The 14,150-nt window shown below is 45.6% G+C and overlaps 1 protein-coding gene across 5 annotated transcripts in view; it reads right to left on the bottom strand.

The window, feature by feature from the left end:
• Positions 1-789: 789 nt before the first annotated feature.
• The window catches only part of LOC310778154 (abl interactor 2-like), a gene marked incomplete at both ends in the record, with an annotated part of 50,253 nt that continues 36,892 nt past the window's right edge, over positions 790-14,150 (bottom strand). For 2 of the 5 annotated variants that reach the window (XM_083638508.1, XM_083638505.1), the window contains 6 exons: positions 790-965; positions 1,908-2,081; positions 2,793-2,873; positions 5,163-5,327; positions 7,328-7,452; positions 9,222-9,374. In XM_083638508.1, coding sequence (XP_083494634.1) covers positions 790-965; positions 1,908-2,081; positions 2,793-2,873; positions 5,163-5,327; positions 7,328-7,452; positions 9,222-9,374 — 874 coding nt within the window. The remainder of the gene's footprint in view (positions 966-1,907; positions 2,082-2,792; positions 2,874-5,162; positions 5,328-7,327; positions 7,453-9,221; positions 9,375-14,150) is intronic. The other 3 variants (XM_083638507.1, XM_083638506.1, XM_083638509.1) reach the window with 3 other exon arrangements.

The following is a 14,150-nucleotide window of genomic DNA, read 5'->3' on the forward strand; positions in this document are numbered from 1 at the left end:
TGACATCACATGCATACCCTCTATAGACCCTTTTCACGGGGGCCATTTTGTGTCGAAATGGCAGGGTAAACACAGGTGCAAGCAAAACAGTAACGAGGGTTTCCAACTTCCATGATTGGAAGCTGGAAACCCTCATTACTGTTTTGCTTGCACATGTGTTTACCCTGCCTTTTCGACACAAAATATCCCCAGTGAAAAGGGTCTATTGTTTTTAAGTCATGGATGCCATGAGGAGGTTGTCGTGACAACGAGGAATGCCAAGGACGGTGTGCGAGCTTCAATCCAAACAGAAACCATGAACCAGTCAGTAAAATGAGAGAGGATGGAAGGGAGGGGGCGTTCTATGGCTTGGCTTAGTGTTTAGTGCACAACTGACTCTTGCATAGCTTCCATTGAATCTGGTTGATTAAAATATGGGATTGAACCCAAAACCTGTCATAAGATGGCGACTGTACGAGGGGGGAGAGGGTAAACGATCAGAAATTTCACACCCTACTCTGAACTCTGTAGTGTTTCCTGCTTCAGTTCAGTTGGTTTGTCCAGATGAGAACAATGACCTGATGCTCATAATCAGCTCTTTCTCCACGTGTTCTCAACTGGTATGAACACCACAGGAGAAGAGACAGACAAGTCTGTCATATTCTATAAAGTTACAGGAGCTGGACTCAGATTTGTTTCGTCTCGCTGCCAAAATTTCAAAAGAAAACGAGCTGCAGAGACACAAGGGGCCACGGACAAAGAGATGGAAAACTGAAACTAAAACTAAAAGGCAGACTCTTGTTCTTGCGGTCAGTCGGCATAGTGCATGATGGACTCGACATAGTTCCCGGGGAAGAGGCCGGTGGTGGTGTTCATCACTCCTTCATACCAGCCGTCTTCGTTCTTCTTGATGACGTAGATGATCGCCCCCTCCTGGAAGGACAGCTCATCCTCCTTATCGGCTGCATAGTCGTAGATGGCAACCACTAGAGGGAGACAACACACCTACATATTAATGAGGGTTTGGTTTTTGGAAAAGCTTCTGTACCAATTAATAAGAATATATCATTATTATCATTAATAATAACATGCTTTCAAAAAACAAATACATATATAACAATTCTAATCAGATTTGATCATTGAGTATAAGTGAAAGCTTCCCTGACACCACTGGTAAAATTGTGTGAAAACAAATTAAAATCTTTATGCTACAAATTCTGAAAACTCACTTAAAGCAGCTATGACTGAGGAACTTTCATTTTGTGTTGATTTTAGCAGGCCCTGTGGACAAAAGTGGTAGTGTGACTACAATTCCTGAACACCGAGTCTCCTCCTGCAGTGACCAGCGGGTCGGCCGAGCTGCAACAGTCCAGCCAGGGCTTCTTGAACATCGAGTTTTATTTACTGCATAAGGTTGATGTTATTGGTTCATTTGCCGGCCGGAAAACAAAAGTTACAACCAGTTTCACACGGTCGTGAACACAGGAAGTACAGGCATTTAAAATAACTACATTATGTATACATCACCAATGATGTACGTAGGTAAGATGTGAGGCATCAGTATTACATTTAGACTTTCATAAAAGTTCTCGTAGCTGCTTTAAATGTGATTAAACATCATGGATATATGTTATATATGAAGGGCTTCAATCCAAAACACTAGACATCCTTTTTGGAAAAACCTTACTACAAGAAATCTATCAGTCACAACACACAAAGCAGCATTCCTTTTCCTCTATACCATTTCTATTCACCAGTCAGTGTTTCAGACCCACAGAAAACATCTTCAAAAACAGCTCTTGGCAGAAAAGATGTGGACTTGATCATCAATAACTCATATTAGCCTTTATGTTCATGCCAGCAATCATTTTGGACTGTAACTAATTTTCCCAAAATGGTGCACATCTGGTTTTGGATTATGTATTCACCTTTCTCCCGGTAGGTCCTCGGGGCCCAGGGTGGGTCTTCCTCAGCGTACGGGTCGTTGTACTCTACCACCGATGACTCCTCTTCTTCCTGTCCATCCTCCAATGGCTGAGCAGCAGGCTGGGGCTCCTCAGGCTCTGATTGGCTCTCGACAGCTGGGGGAGGAGCATCTGAGACTGGGGGTGGGTGAAGAAGATAAAAGGTAAAAACAGACAGGCACATGTAATGTTGTAATGTACACATTACAGTACATGCAAGGTGTACAGTACACACGTCCTGTACACACGACACATGTAATAAACTTTATTTGCATAGCCCTAGAGTTGACAAAGTGCTATACACGCACGCACACACACACTAATGTAGAGGAAGCCAGGTGCAGACATACACACGCAATTACAAAAGAAAAAACAACACAAGCAAACGTTCATAATGGTGCCTGCAAAAATAAAATAAAAAATCACACCAACAGGTGTTGAAGTAAGCAGTGCAGGTTTTTGCACAGGTCGGGCTCTTCTCCCCCACCCCTCTCTTTGGCACTGTGTGCGTGCACACACGTGTGTGTGTGTGTGTGTGTGTGTGTGTGTGTGTGTGTGTGTGTGTGTGTGTGTGTGTGTGTGCGTGCGCGTGCGTGCATGCATGCATGCGTGTTTCACCGGCTTTGAGCCATGGCGCTTTCTGTGTCCACTCTCGCTTCCTTGTAGAGCCAGGGGGAGGGGCCTAGTCTACATCTTTTGCGCACATCTCAGCTCAAACGGACAGAAGGACACACATGTCACTTATAGAAGTGGCTGCACCACTTAAAAACATGTTGCCAACTGAACCCACAGACAATACCTATATCAGCAACATGCACAAACACACACAATATCTATGGCACTACTTACTGGACTCTTGAACTCGAGCAACGAAGCCCATCAGAGGAAGCTGGGGAGTGAACTGGAGGAGGGAGGGCGGAGGGGGGGAGGCTGTGCACACACAAACACACACACAAACAGAGAATGAGACAGACTGAAATAGAGAGATAAAATGTCATCTATGCTGCACTCAGCAACTTTGCGCGTTGGCAGCTCCAAGTGGCAGCAAGAAGACGTAACAGTTTGAAAGATGTTTGAACTTTAAAATCCTGCACAGTGAGGTCAGTTAACCGTGCACTGTAGCCAGTCTGTGATGCGTTATATGGAAGGAAACCAAAAGAGAGTGTTAACCTGTACAGTTGAGTCTGTCTCTGCTGCTGCAAGACCTACTTTAGTAATTTAGAACGAGAAGACTCGATCTTATTATGAAAATCTTACCTAGTAAAGTTTTTAAGAAAATCAAGCAGATCCTGTCTTCCTCTAGTGCAACACTGGACCTTTTGGTAAATGGTAAATGGTCTGCATTTATATAGCGCTTTTATCCAAAGTGCTTTACAATGTGCCTACATTCACCCATCGAGGGTGGCAGGCTGCCACGCAGGGTGCTGGCACAGCCATCGGGAGCAATTTGGGGTTCAGTGTCTTGGCCAAGGACACTTTGACATGCGGACTGGAGGAGCCGGGGATCGAACCACCAACCTTCTGATTAGTGGATGACCCGCTCTACCTCCTGAGCCACAGCCGCCCCTTTTATGTATCGTCAAATATCCAGACCATGATCTTTTAGGATTCAGAGGCCTGATTTCACAAAAGCTTCTTAAAGAAAGGGGGGTGGGTTGATCAAGTGACATTTTTTCATAACTTTAGTCTCTTTAGTTAAAATTGGGTCTTCTTCTTTTTGGTGTTTTATGGCAGTTGGCATCCTTGATGTCATCAGTGATCGAACTGTGATGTCACTCAGGCAGTTGTGATGTCATCAGTCATGTCACTTGAGCAACTTGCACGATGGCGCCTAGGTGGGTGGACGGTGTCTGTCTGTCTGTCTGTCATGATTTTGGGAGCCCGCGGAGTGGGAGATATCCATAACTGCAGCCATGACGCATCAGCTCCAGAGTCTCCACCCTAGGAATCGAGCGCGCGTAACACGCGAGATTCCTAGTAAGAGAAAAAATATGAAATAATGCTATTCTCAAAAACAGTTCTTATGTATTTTCTTAAAGGAGAATTTCGGTTTTTTACACCACGGTCCTCATTTCCAGCTTAAAATATTATGTTTTACTCACCAAAATAGTTTGGCTTCATTCGGATGCCCACGGAAGATTTTAGCTCCGAGTAGTCTCCTCAAACAGGCTATAACGAGAGCCTGCGGCGAGTGCGGGGCATGCTGCACACGCTCTCTAAATGACACTTTTTCTGTCAGATCACGGTTCATTATGGTTGTAAATATAATTATTTAGCTAATAGCTAGAAGCTAAGCTAACATCAACACAACAGTCAACGTTGATCTGCCCCGGATGGAGTTACAGTGCCCATCTTCCCCCTGTGAAACCACACTTCTTCAGAAGAACCACAGAAGGGGGAAGATACGCACTGTAACCCCATCCGGGGCAGATCAACGCCGACTGCTGTGTTGATGTTAGCTTAGCTTCTAGCTATTAGCTAAATAATTATATTTACAACCATAATGAACCGTGATCTGACAGAAAAAGTGTCATTTAGAGAGCGTGTGCAGCATGCCCCGCACTGGCCGCAGGCTCTCGTTATAGCCTGTTTGAGGAGACTACTCGGAGCTAAAATCTTCCGTGGGCATCCGAATGAAGCCAAACTATTTTGGTGAGTAAAACATAATATTTTAAGCTGGAAATGAGGACCGTGGTGTAAAAAACCGAAATTCTCCTTTAACCTTCGTATGTCTTCCCAAGAAAAAACTTGAAATGAAAGTTCTCAAAATTTGAGGGGAAAAAAATCAATAACTAATTTAATTTGTTATAGATTTTTTTTTTTAACCACACCCCTTCTTCATCTGTTATGTCTTCAAGAAGATTCAAGATTCACTTTAATAGCCACAGTAAGTAATTAGATTACAAATGAGGAATTCAACTTAGTGCAAGTATGCATCTTGGGGGTGTTTACACCTGTAGTTTCAAGTGGTCAAGCACTATCCAATTGCAATCTGATCACAGAAAAAATGCATGTTAGTGCCAAGTGTAAATGGCCTCCAAGTCTCATCATATGGTGGTCCGTGGCTCCAATGTGGACTAGATTAGGGTTCTTGATGTAAAAAAAACATTGGGAATACATACTGTACACTACCAGTCCAGTCTCGACCACCTGACTGAATGTTCTGTGTTTCTCAATCTCTTAAAGCCATTTGTCTATTGTTAGTGTTATAGTAGGTACCTGGGCTTTGGTTGTAGTAAGGCCCACCGTTGATCTGGTTCTGCGGTGTGATTGGCTGCCCGGTCACAGAAGGGGGGCGGCGGTATGGCAGGGACCCGCCCACCTGGGGAGCCTGCAGTCTGGGCTGAGGCCGGTTCATACTGTAGAACTGAGAGACCATACCACCTAGGACAGAACCGGGGGTTGGTCTAATTGTAACACAATTTTGATGAGTTTTATATTTTAAGATTCTTTTATAGGCACTTTGCATTTGACAGTTACAAGTAGAGAGAGACAGGAAAGAGAGACAGGGAAGACAGGAGAGAGAGAGCGATAGACAGAGAGAATGGGATGAGGGGATGAGGTGCACATTTAGTCACAGACTTATTCCCCTCAACACACCATAAAGCACTTGGGACAGTCCTTTGTGCCAGTAGCCATCAGGCTTTACAACAAGAACTGACCTGTATGGGCTGTATGCACTTTTGCACATGCATTCTTGCACATGGTTCTGTCAGCTATATTATTCTAGCACATTCAGAAAGCTACAAACTACAACTGGAAAAAACGATAAATGAGTAAATATACCATTTACCCACAGTGAGAAGAGCACAAGTTCTACAGTTCAGAGGCGAAATTGTAGGTTTGGTGTGAGGGGAAAGGTGAAAGGAAGGCTTGGTGGAGTTGGTGATTGATGGAGGTGATGGAGGCGGAGTTACTGGACGGAAGGGAGGAGACACTCACCTTCAGCGGGGGAGGAGGAGGAGGAAGAGGAGGAGAGAGGAGGGGAGGGAAGGAGCGGCGATGACTCCCCGGAAGAGGTGGCCGATTGGACCGCAGACGTGTCGGGGGCAGGGTTAAGCGGCGGGGAGGTGTCGACGGGTGCATTTGGTTGAGTGGGTGGAGGGGGAGAGGAGCCGGGGGGTGAGGGGGAGTTTGGTTGAGTGGGTGGAGGGGGAGAGGAGCCGGGGGGTGAGGGGGAGTTTGGTTGCGTTAAGGTCGCGCTGGACGAGGAGGTGGAGGGAGGGGAGGGGGAAGAGTTAGGAGCAGAGGAGGAGGAGCCAGCTGGTCCAGCAGTTGGAGAAACTGCTTGAGGGAGGGAGGGAGGGAGGAAGGAAAGAAGGAAGGAAGGAGTGAAAGAAAGAAGGAAAAAGCAGGCAAGTTTCCACTGCTAATCATAAATATTTCAAGTAAAATAATTACTTGGAACATCCTCAAATATCTGACAGACAAAATGATGTATATTTACGTACATGCATGTTTGTTCATGTATGTGTGTGTGTGTGTGTGTGTGTGTGTGTGTGTGTGTGTGTGTGTGTGTGTGTGTGTGTGTGTGTGTGTGTGTAGGTGTGTGTGTATGTATGTTTGTGTATGTGGAGGGGGAAGGAAAGATGGAAGGAAGCACATAGGGAAGGAAGGTAAGGTGGAAAGAAAAGACAGCAGATGGGAAGGAGAAAAGAAAGGAAAAGGGGAGGGACCATAGACTGTATAAAATATATGGACGTACAGTAGCCACCATGACACCATGTTTTTGTTTGTTTTTGTTAGCCATAGTACAGAACTGCCTGCTAATTGGTCTGTGAATGGTGAGCTGTCAATCATGCCCCCAAAGCATAGTCTGCTTTATTATCTAATTACTCTAAATGGGACCATCATTTACCAAATGAACATCATGGTGTACTGAAGAAGACTTGAAACTAGTGATTGAGACCATAGACTCATTAGGAAAGTGTTTACTGATGTCATAAATCAAGTAAGAAGTAGGGTCATTTCCCCATTGACTTCCATACAATCAGACTTCTTTTTGCAGCCATAGACTTTATAAATGCGAGTTATTTAAAAATTCACCCCCGTACATTTGTCATAAATGGTGAAATTAGCTATAGACACCAAAACTTTTTGTTTGTTTGTACCAGGCTGTAAACATGTTTATTTCTGCTGTAACGTTGGGCATTTTTGCAGCCAGCCTCAACTGGCCATTCAAGGAACTGCAGCTTTTGGCACTTCTGCGTTGACTTCATTTTTCCAAGATGGAGGTTGCCGCTTGGGAGCAAGTGAACGGAAAGGGAGGAGACAAGGAAGGGAGGAAGGGATGAACAGATGAAGGAGGGAAATTAAGAGGAAAGAAAAGAAGTGTGTGTGTGTGTGTGTGTGTGTGTGTGTGTGTGTGTGTGTGTGTGTGTCACCTGGGAAGGCTGCGGGTGGCGAGGGCGTCGGCACAGCGATGGGAACGCCCACGCTGCCGCTCCCGCTGTTCTCCCTGCTGCTGCTGCGGCTGCTGCTGCTGAGGTGACTGCCTCCACTGCTGCCACTGCAGTGCACACACACACGCACGCACGCACGCACGCACGCACACACACACACACACACACACACACACACACACACACACACACACACACACACACACACACACACATATGCAAACATGCATGCACACACACAGCAGGATGATCAACGCACTGTCAGTGACGATAAAGTTTAGACATCAACTGGAAGTCAAGGCTTTGACTTTGAGAGACGGGAGAGAGAAAAATGACAGTAACACAACTAATAGTAGAGGAGAGAGAGAGAGACAGACAGACGGAGAGAGAAAGAGACAGAGAGAGACAGACAGACAGACGGAGAGAGAGAGAGAGACAGACAGACAGACAGACGGAGAGAGAGAGAGAGACAGACAGACAGACAGACAGACGGAGAGAGAGACAGACAGACAGACAGACAGACAGACAGAGAGAGAGAGAGACAGACAGACAGACAGACAGACAGACGGAGAGAGAGAGAGAGACAGACAGACAGACAGATGGAGAGAGAGAGACAGACAGACAGACAGACAGACAGATGGAGAGAGAGACAGACAGACAGACAGACGGAGAGAGAGAGACAGACAGACAGACAGACGGAGAGAGAGACAGACAGACAGACAGACAGACAGACGGAGAGAGAGACAGACAGACAGACAGACAGACAGACAGACAGACAGACAGACAGACAGACAGACGGAGAGACAGACAGATAGTCAGACAGCTGGGTATGAATTCCCTACTGAGTGGCAGCAGTGAGTCGGTTAGTAGGAAGCTGGATGGAAAAAGCAGAACACAAAATCTGATTGGCCAGAGATTCCAGAGTGGCAGAAGCGAAGCTGGTGATTGGATAGAATGGTTCTAGAACCTTCTGCAGCAGAGCTGTGATTGGACAGTGGAGGTGATCTTTGCTACCACACGTTCTGGGTTTCAGGGTTTTTACATATGTTTTTTTTCTCCCTCCAATCAAGCACAAAATATATTACAGACTGATTTTTTTTGTGTTATTTTTAAAGCTTTAAACTTAAAATGAAAATAATGACATGTACAGTGTAATGCAAAACTCAAAATTATTAATAGCTGATTTCAAAATGTTTCTTCTTTTCTCATCCAGAGTGCAACAAAACCCAGAAGCTGGGCTTAGGAGGAGAGAAGCAACAAAACCCAGAAGCTGGGCTTAGGAGGAGAGAAGCAACAAAACCCAGAAGCTGGGCTTAGGAGGAGAGAAGCAACAAAACCCAGAAGCTGGGCTTAGGAAGAGAGAAGCAACAAAACCCAGAAGCTGGGCTTAGGAGGAGAGAAGCAACAAAACCCAGAAGCTGGGCTTTGGAGGAGAGAAGCAACAAAACCCAGAAGCTGGGCTTAGGAGGAGAGAAGCAACAAAACCCAGAAGCTGGGCTTTGGAGGAGAGAAGCAACAAAACCCAGAAGCTGGGCTTAGGAGGAGAGAAGCAACAAAACCCAGAAGCTGGGCTTTGGAGGAGAGAAGCAACAAAACCCAGAAGCTGGGCTTAGGAGGAGAGAAGCAACAAAACCCAGAAGCTGGGCTTTGGAGGAGAGAAGCAACAAAACCCAGAAGCTGGGCTTTGGAGGAGAGAAGCAACAAAACCCAGAAGCTGGGCTTTGGAGGAGAGAAGCAAAGCAATGACTGAGAAAAATGAGAGAATGAGGAGAAAACTGGTCAGTCAATGCTGTGAGGATGGGAGGATGTTACTGAGGAGACACAGGCAGTCTGTCCCTGCTTTCATCCAGCAGTGTTTGGACCTGAACCCGGCTACCTGTATGTTCGGGGCCGGTGGTTCAGAGTGGCCGTGCGTGCCGGACTGGGAAGCTGCCCGGCGGCCATATTGTTTCTGGTTGGGCTGGAGACATAGTCGTTGGGCACGACAGGTGGGCGCACCGGCTCCAGTGTCCTGTAGGGGGAGTTCTTCCTGCACATGCAAGAAGTGAGGGTGGGAAGAGGGTTATGTTACAGTTACAGGGAGACATGTCTGTTTCTGGTGTCTGTGTCATTAAGCAGCGCCTCCAGTGTCCTGCAGGGGGAGCGCATCCTGTAAGGGACATGGTTCACATAGTCTCGCTGCTCAGCCTCCCCTCACTTCAGTGAGAGTCTGGCCCTCACCTGCTCTACAGCTGTAGAGCAATATAGAAAAAACAAACATTACAGTATGTTTCGCTCTAACCAAACAGAATGTGACTTCACCTGATCACATGGTTTACCAGGCTACAAATAATGGGCAGTACGGTATGTGTATGTGTTGGTGCTTAGTGCCAGCAGCCACCAGAGGGTGCTCTGCTGCTGCCCACAGCCTCCTGACTGCCTGCCCTACAGCAAGCACAACAGTTGGTGTATTTTTAGTACTGTATCAACTGTTCTGCTGTTCTGTTCTGTGAGGCCATAGGGAATTAAAATCGAATTAAATTACTTGTGACATGAGAAGGTCATGAGTTTCAAAGGAGCACGGCACACAAATATAATTCCATTATTACTTCTTCATATAAAAGGGAGTAAGTAGGTTGTGTCTGTTTGTCTGTCTGCGATTTTTGTCCCACATTTCACACTTTTTTTCTGTTTTCAACATTCAAATCGTGGAAATATGACAGAATCGGGTAAAACCTTGAAAACGTGTTTACAAGAGCGAAAAACACAAATGAGTGACACAACACCACAGTCACCTCAAAAACAGCTGATTAGGATAACAAAGAAAGCACATTTTACTGTGTGTGTGTGTGTGTGTGTGTGTGTGTGTGTGTGTGTATGGCTTCAACCCACCACTAAGCTGTGTATGTGCGTGCGTTGTGTTTGCATATACCTGTGTGTGTCTGTGTGCTTCCTGTGTGTGTGTGTGTGTGTGTGTGTGTGTGTGTGTGTGTGTGTGTGTGTGTGTGTGTGTGTGTGTGTGTGTGTGTAATGACAGAAGGACTTGGTCTTTTGACCACAGCTTGGTTCCAACTCATTGCTAAGCTGCTTGTTATGGAGCCCAGCTGGAGTGTCAACTTGGAGGGAAAAGTGTTATATTGAGTCCACGATTTACTGTAATATGCACATGTTTTAGTCCATTCGTGCACAAGATCAAATTTGTTCCCTCAATTTTGTTTAACTGTGCAGTTAAGGAAAAATGCAACTTAAAATGTATTGCAGATAGACCTAGTAAGTATTTGGTATGTTAATATCCATTGTCTGTTTATGCTATAGGTATAGCCGTCAAATATTGCAACATATTTATTTAGCCACATTGTAAACACAAGCAGGTGGCGGCAACACACAATATCACTATTTCGAGATTTTGGCAATTTGTATTCTCTTCTGCTGTCTGTTGCACCTCCTCTTTATGTTGTAATCCAGACTTTTCCACACTTTCACACATCTACTTGAAATTGTCATTGGAGTATCTGCTCACAAAGCACCCACTGACTCTACTCTTACTAATATTCTATATTTCATTATCCTTTTGGTATTTGCTGCTGCCCAGTTGCCCCATGGGGAGGATTACGTTTAATTTAATTCAACGTTATCTTAATCTGCATTTTGTGGTGTTTTTATGAGTTTTAGTTTGTAGCATTTTCAGCATCTTCTCCGCTGTTGGAGAGCAATATGTCACCCAATGAAAATGTCAAGTCAAGTCAAGTCAAGTTTATTTGTATAGCCCTAATTCACAAGCATGTCCCAGAGGGCTGCAGTGTGTTGGAACAGCCGAGCGGTCAGCAGGTAGCACAGCGTGAGAGTTCCTGAACACACGGCAAGCAGAACACAATGCTGGCACAGCCAATAGGGGAGCTTGGTGTTCAGCCAATAGAAACACAAAACACAGCCAGCTGGCTCAAACAAGCGACACACACACACACACACACACACACACACACACACACACACACACACACACACACACACACACACACATACCAGTACATGCACACAAACACACCATTAGACACATGTACACAATTGCCCCAACTTGGATAGGAGATAGCTGCGTCTGTGTGAGTCCTGGGCTTGTAACTACACACTAACCCACCAACAGTTATCTATTGAATTATGAGGTGCCAAACTGAACAAAAGCCAAAGTAAAGATTGCAAGAGGAAACAAATGTACACAAGGGATGTTGAAGGACTGTTAAAGTGCGCGAGAGAGAAGGAGTTCCATGCGAGAGAGAAGGAGTTCCATGCGAGAGAGAAGGAGTTCCATGCGAGAGAGAAGGAGTTCCATGCGAGAGAGGAGTTCCATGCGAGAGAGGTTGAAGACCGTTGACTTCTTGTGACGGGTGGAACAGCTGAACCTAAATCCTGGGACACAGCGGGACACACACGGTTGCGTGGTCTCATGTCTCCTGTGTCGGGGCCAAAAAGTTGTACTTGATGACACCGCAAAGACTACAGCCTACAGTCAACTAGCACATACAGTACGTTCTGCGCCTGTGTGAGACCTACTGTAGGAGGACTGCCGATATACACAAACCAGATACATGAAACAAAGCAACAGTTGCCTACCATTTTCACACCACTCTCGCTCAGGACTTAAACGGTTTCGTAATACAGCTAAGTTCTAATCGAGAATACTGTAGGTCTGATAAAAACTTGCAAATGGCACTGGCGTTGTCAACCCTTGTCTTGTCTTTTGCTTGTGGAAGCAGAAAGGAAGAGGCGGAGGTGAAAAATAAGGGGAAATGTCACTAAATGGGTGATATCATGCAGAGACAGGCTCAAGGAGCTTTCCTGAAGGCCACAACGTTGTTGTGAAAATATGTGTGTATTGAAATAATAAGAGAGGATCAAGTTGAAAAATGCTAAGAACATTTTGTGTTTTTCTCCTGCACCGCTTTGCGAACAGTTGACCAGTCAATCAGAGTGATTTCTCTCACCGACGCCGATTCAACGTGTAGAATCGGCCGAAAAGCCACCGTCAAGGCCGACTAGAGCCAACGGTGCGGCACACACCACAAAGACTGGCCGACAGACACTCACCAACGGCCCAGACACTGCTGACAGCCATCTGTCGGCTTGCTGCGTCTGGCCCCCCGTCTGTCTTAGCCATGAAGTGCCTCTGTTTAGCCTCCTCATTCTTCTACAGTATTTCACAGGATACAGTGCAATGATTTACAGCAGTATTTCATTGAAATTAAAAGCCGTTTGCTGAAGAGAAACACGCAATTACACTATAATGATCTTATAATGATCACTTTTAGTAAGTATCGTTTTTGATGGTATATCATCTATTCCCATTCCACTGTTCTGAACTCTCCATTTGCACTGTCCATACTGTTAATGAGGATAAACCGAGCTTATTCTCAGAATTTTGATAATAGATAAATTATTATGCTTTATGGTAAGTCAACTTTATGATTTTATTTGAAGTTTGGTAAATTTTTTCATAACTGATGACGACTCGAGGTTGTCAACCTGCTGGCAAAGAGGGAAGAAGGCGGCACAGCAGAAAAGTAATTGACAGAGCTCAGTAACCAATCAGGAGCAAGCCTGCCCACAGGTGGAATAGTAATGGTACTAGTAACTAGTAACAGTACAGTAAATACTGTACTGTAAACCATTGGTTTTTTATACTCCTCCGCTTAGGTGCTTCAAGGAGGAAATCACAATCTGGTGAAGTCACTGCGCGCGTGTGTGTGTGTGGGGGGGGGGGGGTTTAACTGACCCTGTGCTTGGTAAGGCAGGATGTAGCTGTATATATGCTGGGTAACTGAGTGACCCTGTGCTTAGTAAGGCAGGATGTAGCTGTATATATGCTGGGTAACTGACCCTGTGCTTGGTAAGGCAGGATGTAGCTGTATATATGCTGGGTAACTGAGTGACCCTGTGCTTAGTAAGGCAGGATGTAGCTGTATATATGCTGGGTAACTGACCCTGTGCTTAGTAAGGCAGGATGTAACTGTATATATGCTGGGTAACTGACCCTGTGCTTAGTAAGGCAGGATGTAGCTGTATATATGCTGGGTAACTGACCCTGTGCTTAGTAAGACAGGATGTAGCTGTATATATGCTGGGTAACTGAGTGACCCTGTGCTTAGTAAGGCAGGATGTAGCTGCCTATATGCTGGGTAACTGACCCTGTGCTTAGTAAGGCAGGATGTAGCTGTCTATATGCTGGGTAACTGACCCTGTGCTTAGTAAGGCAGGATGTAGCTGTCTATATGCTGGGTAACCGAGTGACCCTGTGCTTAGTAAGGCAGGATGTAGCTGTATATATGCTGGGTAACTGAGTGACCCTGTGCTTAGTAAGGCAGGATGTAGCTGTATATATGCTGGGTAACTGAGTGACCCTGTGCTTAGTAAGGCAGGATGTAGCTGCCTATATGCTGGGTAACTGACCCTGTGCTTAGTAAGGCAGGATGTAGCTGTCTATATGCTGGGTAACTGACCCTGTGCTTAGTAAGGCAGGATGTAGCTGTCTATATGCTGGGTAACCGAGTGACCCTGTGCTTAGTAAGGCAGGATGTAGCTGTATATATGCTGGGTAACTGAGTGACCCTGTGCTTAGTAAGGCAGGATTTAGCTGTATATATGCTGGGTAACTGAGTGACCCTGTGCTTAGTAAGGCAGGATGTAGCTGTATATATGCTGGGTAACTGACCCTGTGCTTAGTAAGGCAGGATAGCTGTCTATATGCTGGGTAACTGAGTGACCCTGTGCTTAGTAAGGCAGGATGTAGCTGCCTATATGCTGGGTAACTGACCCTGTGCTTAGTAAGGCGGGA

The sequence above is a fragment of the Poromitra crassiceps genome (genome assembly GCF_964638095.1).
Source record: "Poromitra crassiceps genome assembly, chromosome: 6".
In the NCBI taxonomy this organism is placed as follows: domain Eukaryota; kingdom Metazoa; phylum Chordata; class Actinopteri; order Beryciformes; family Melamphaidae; genus Poromitra; species Poromitra crassiceps.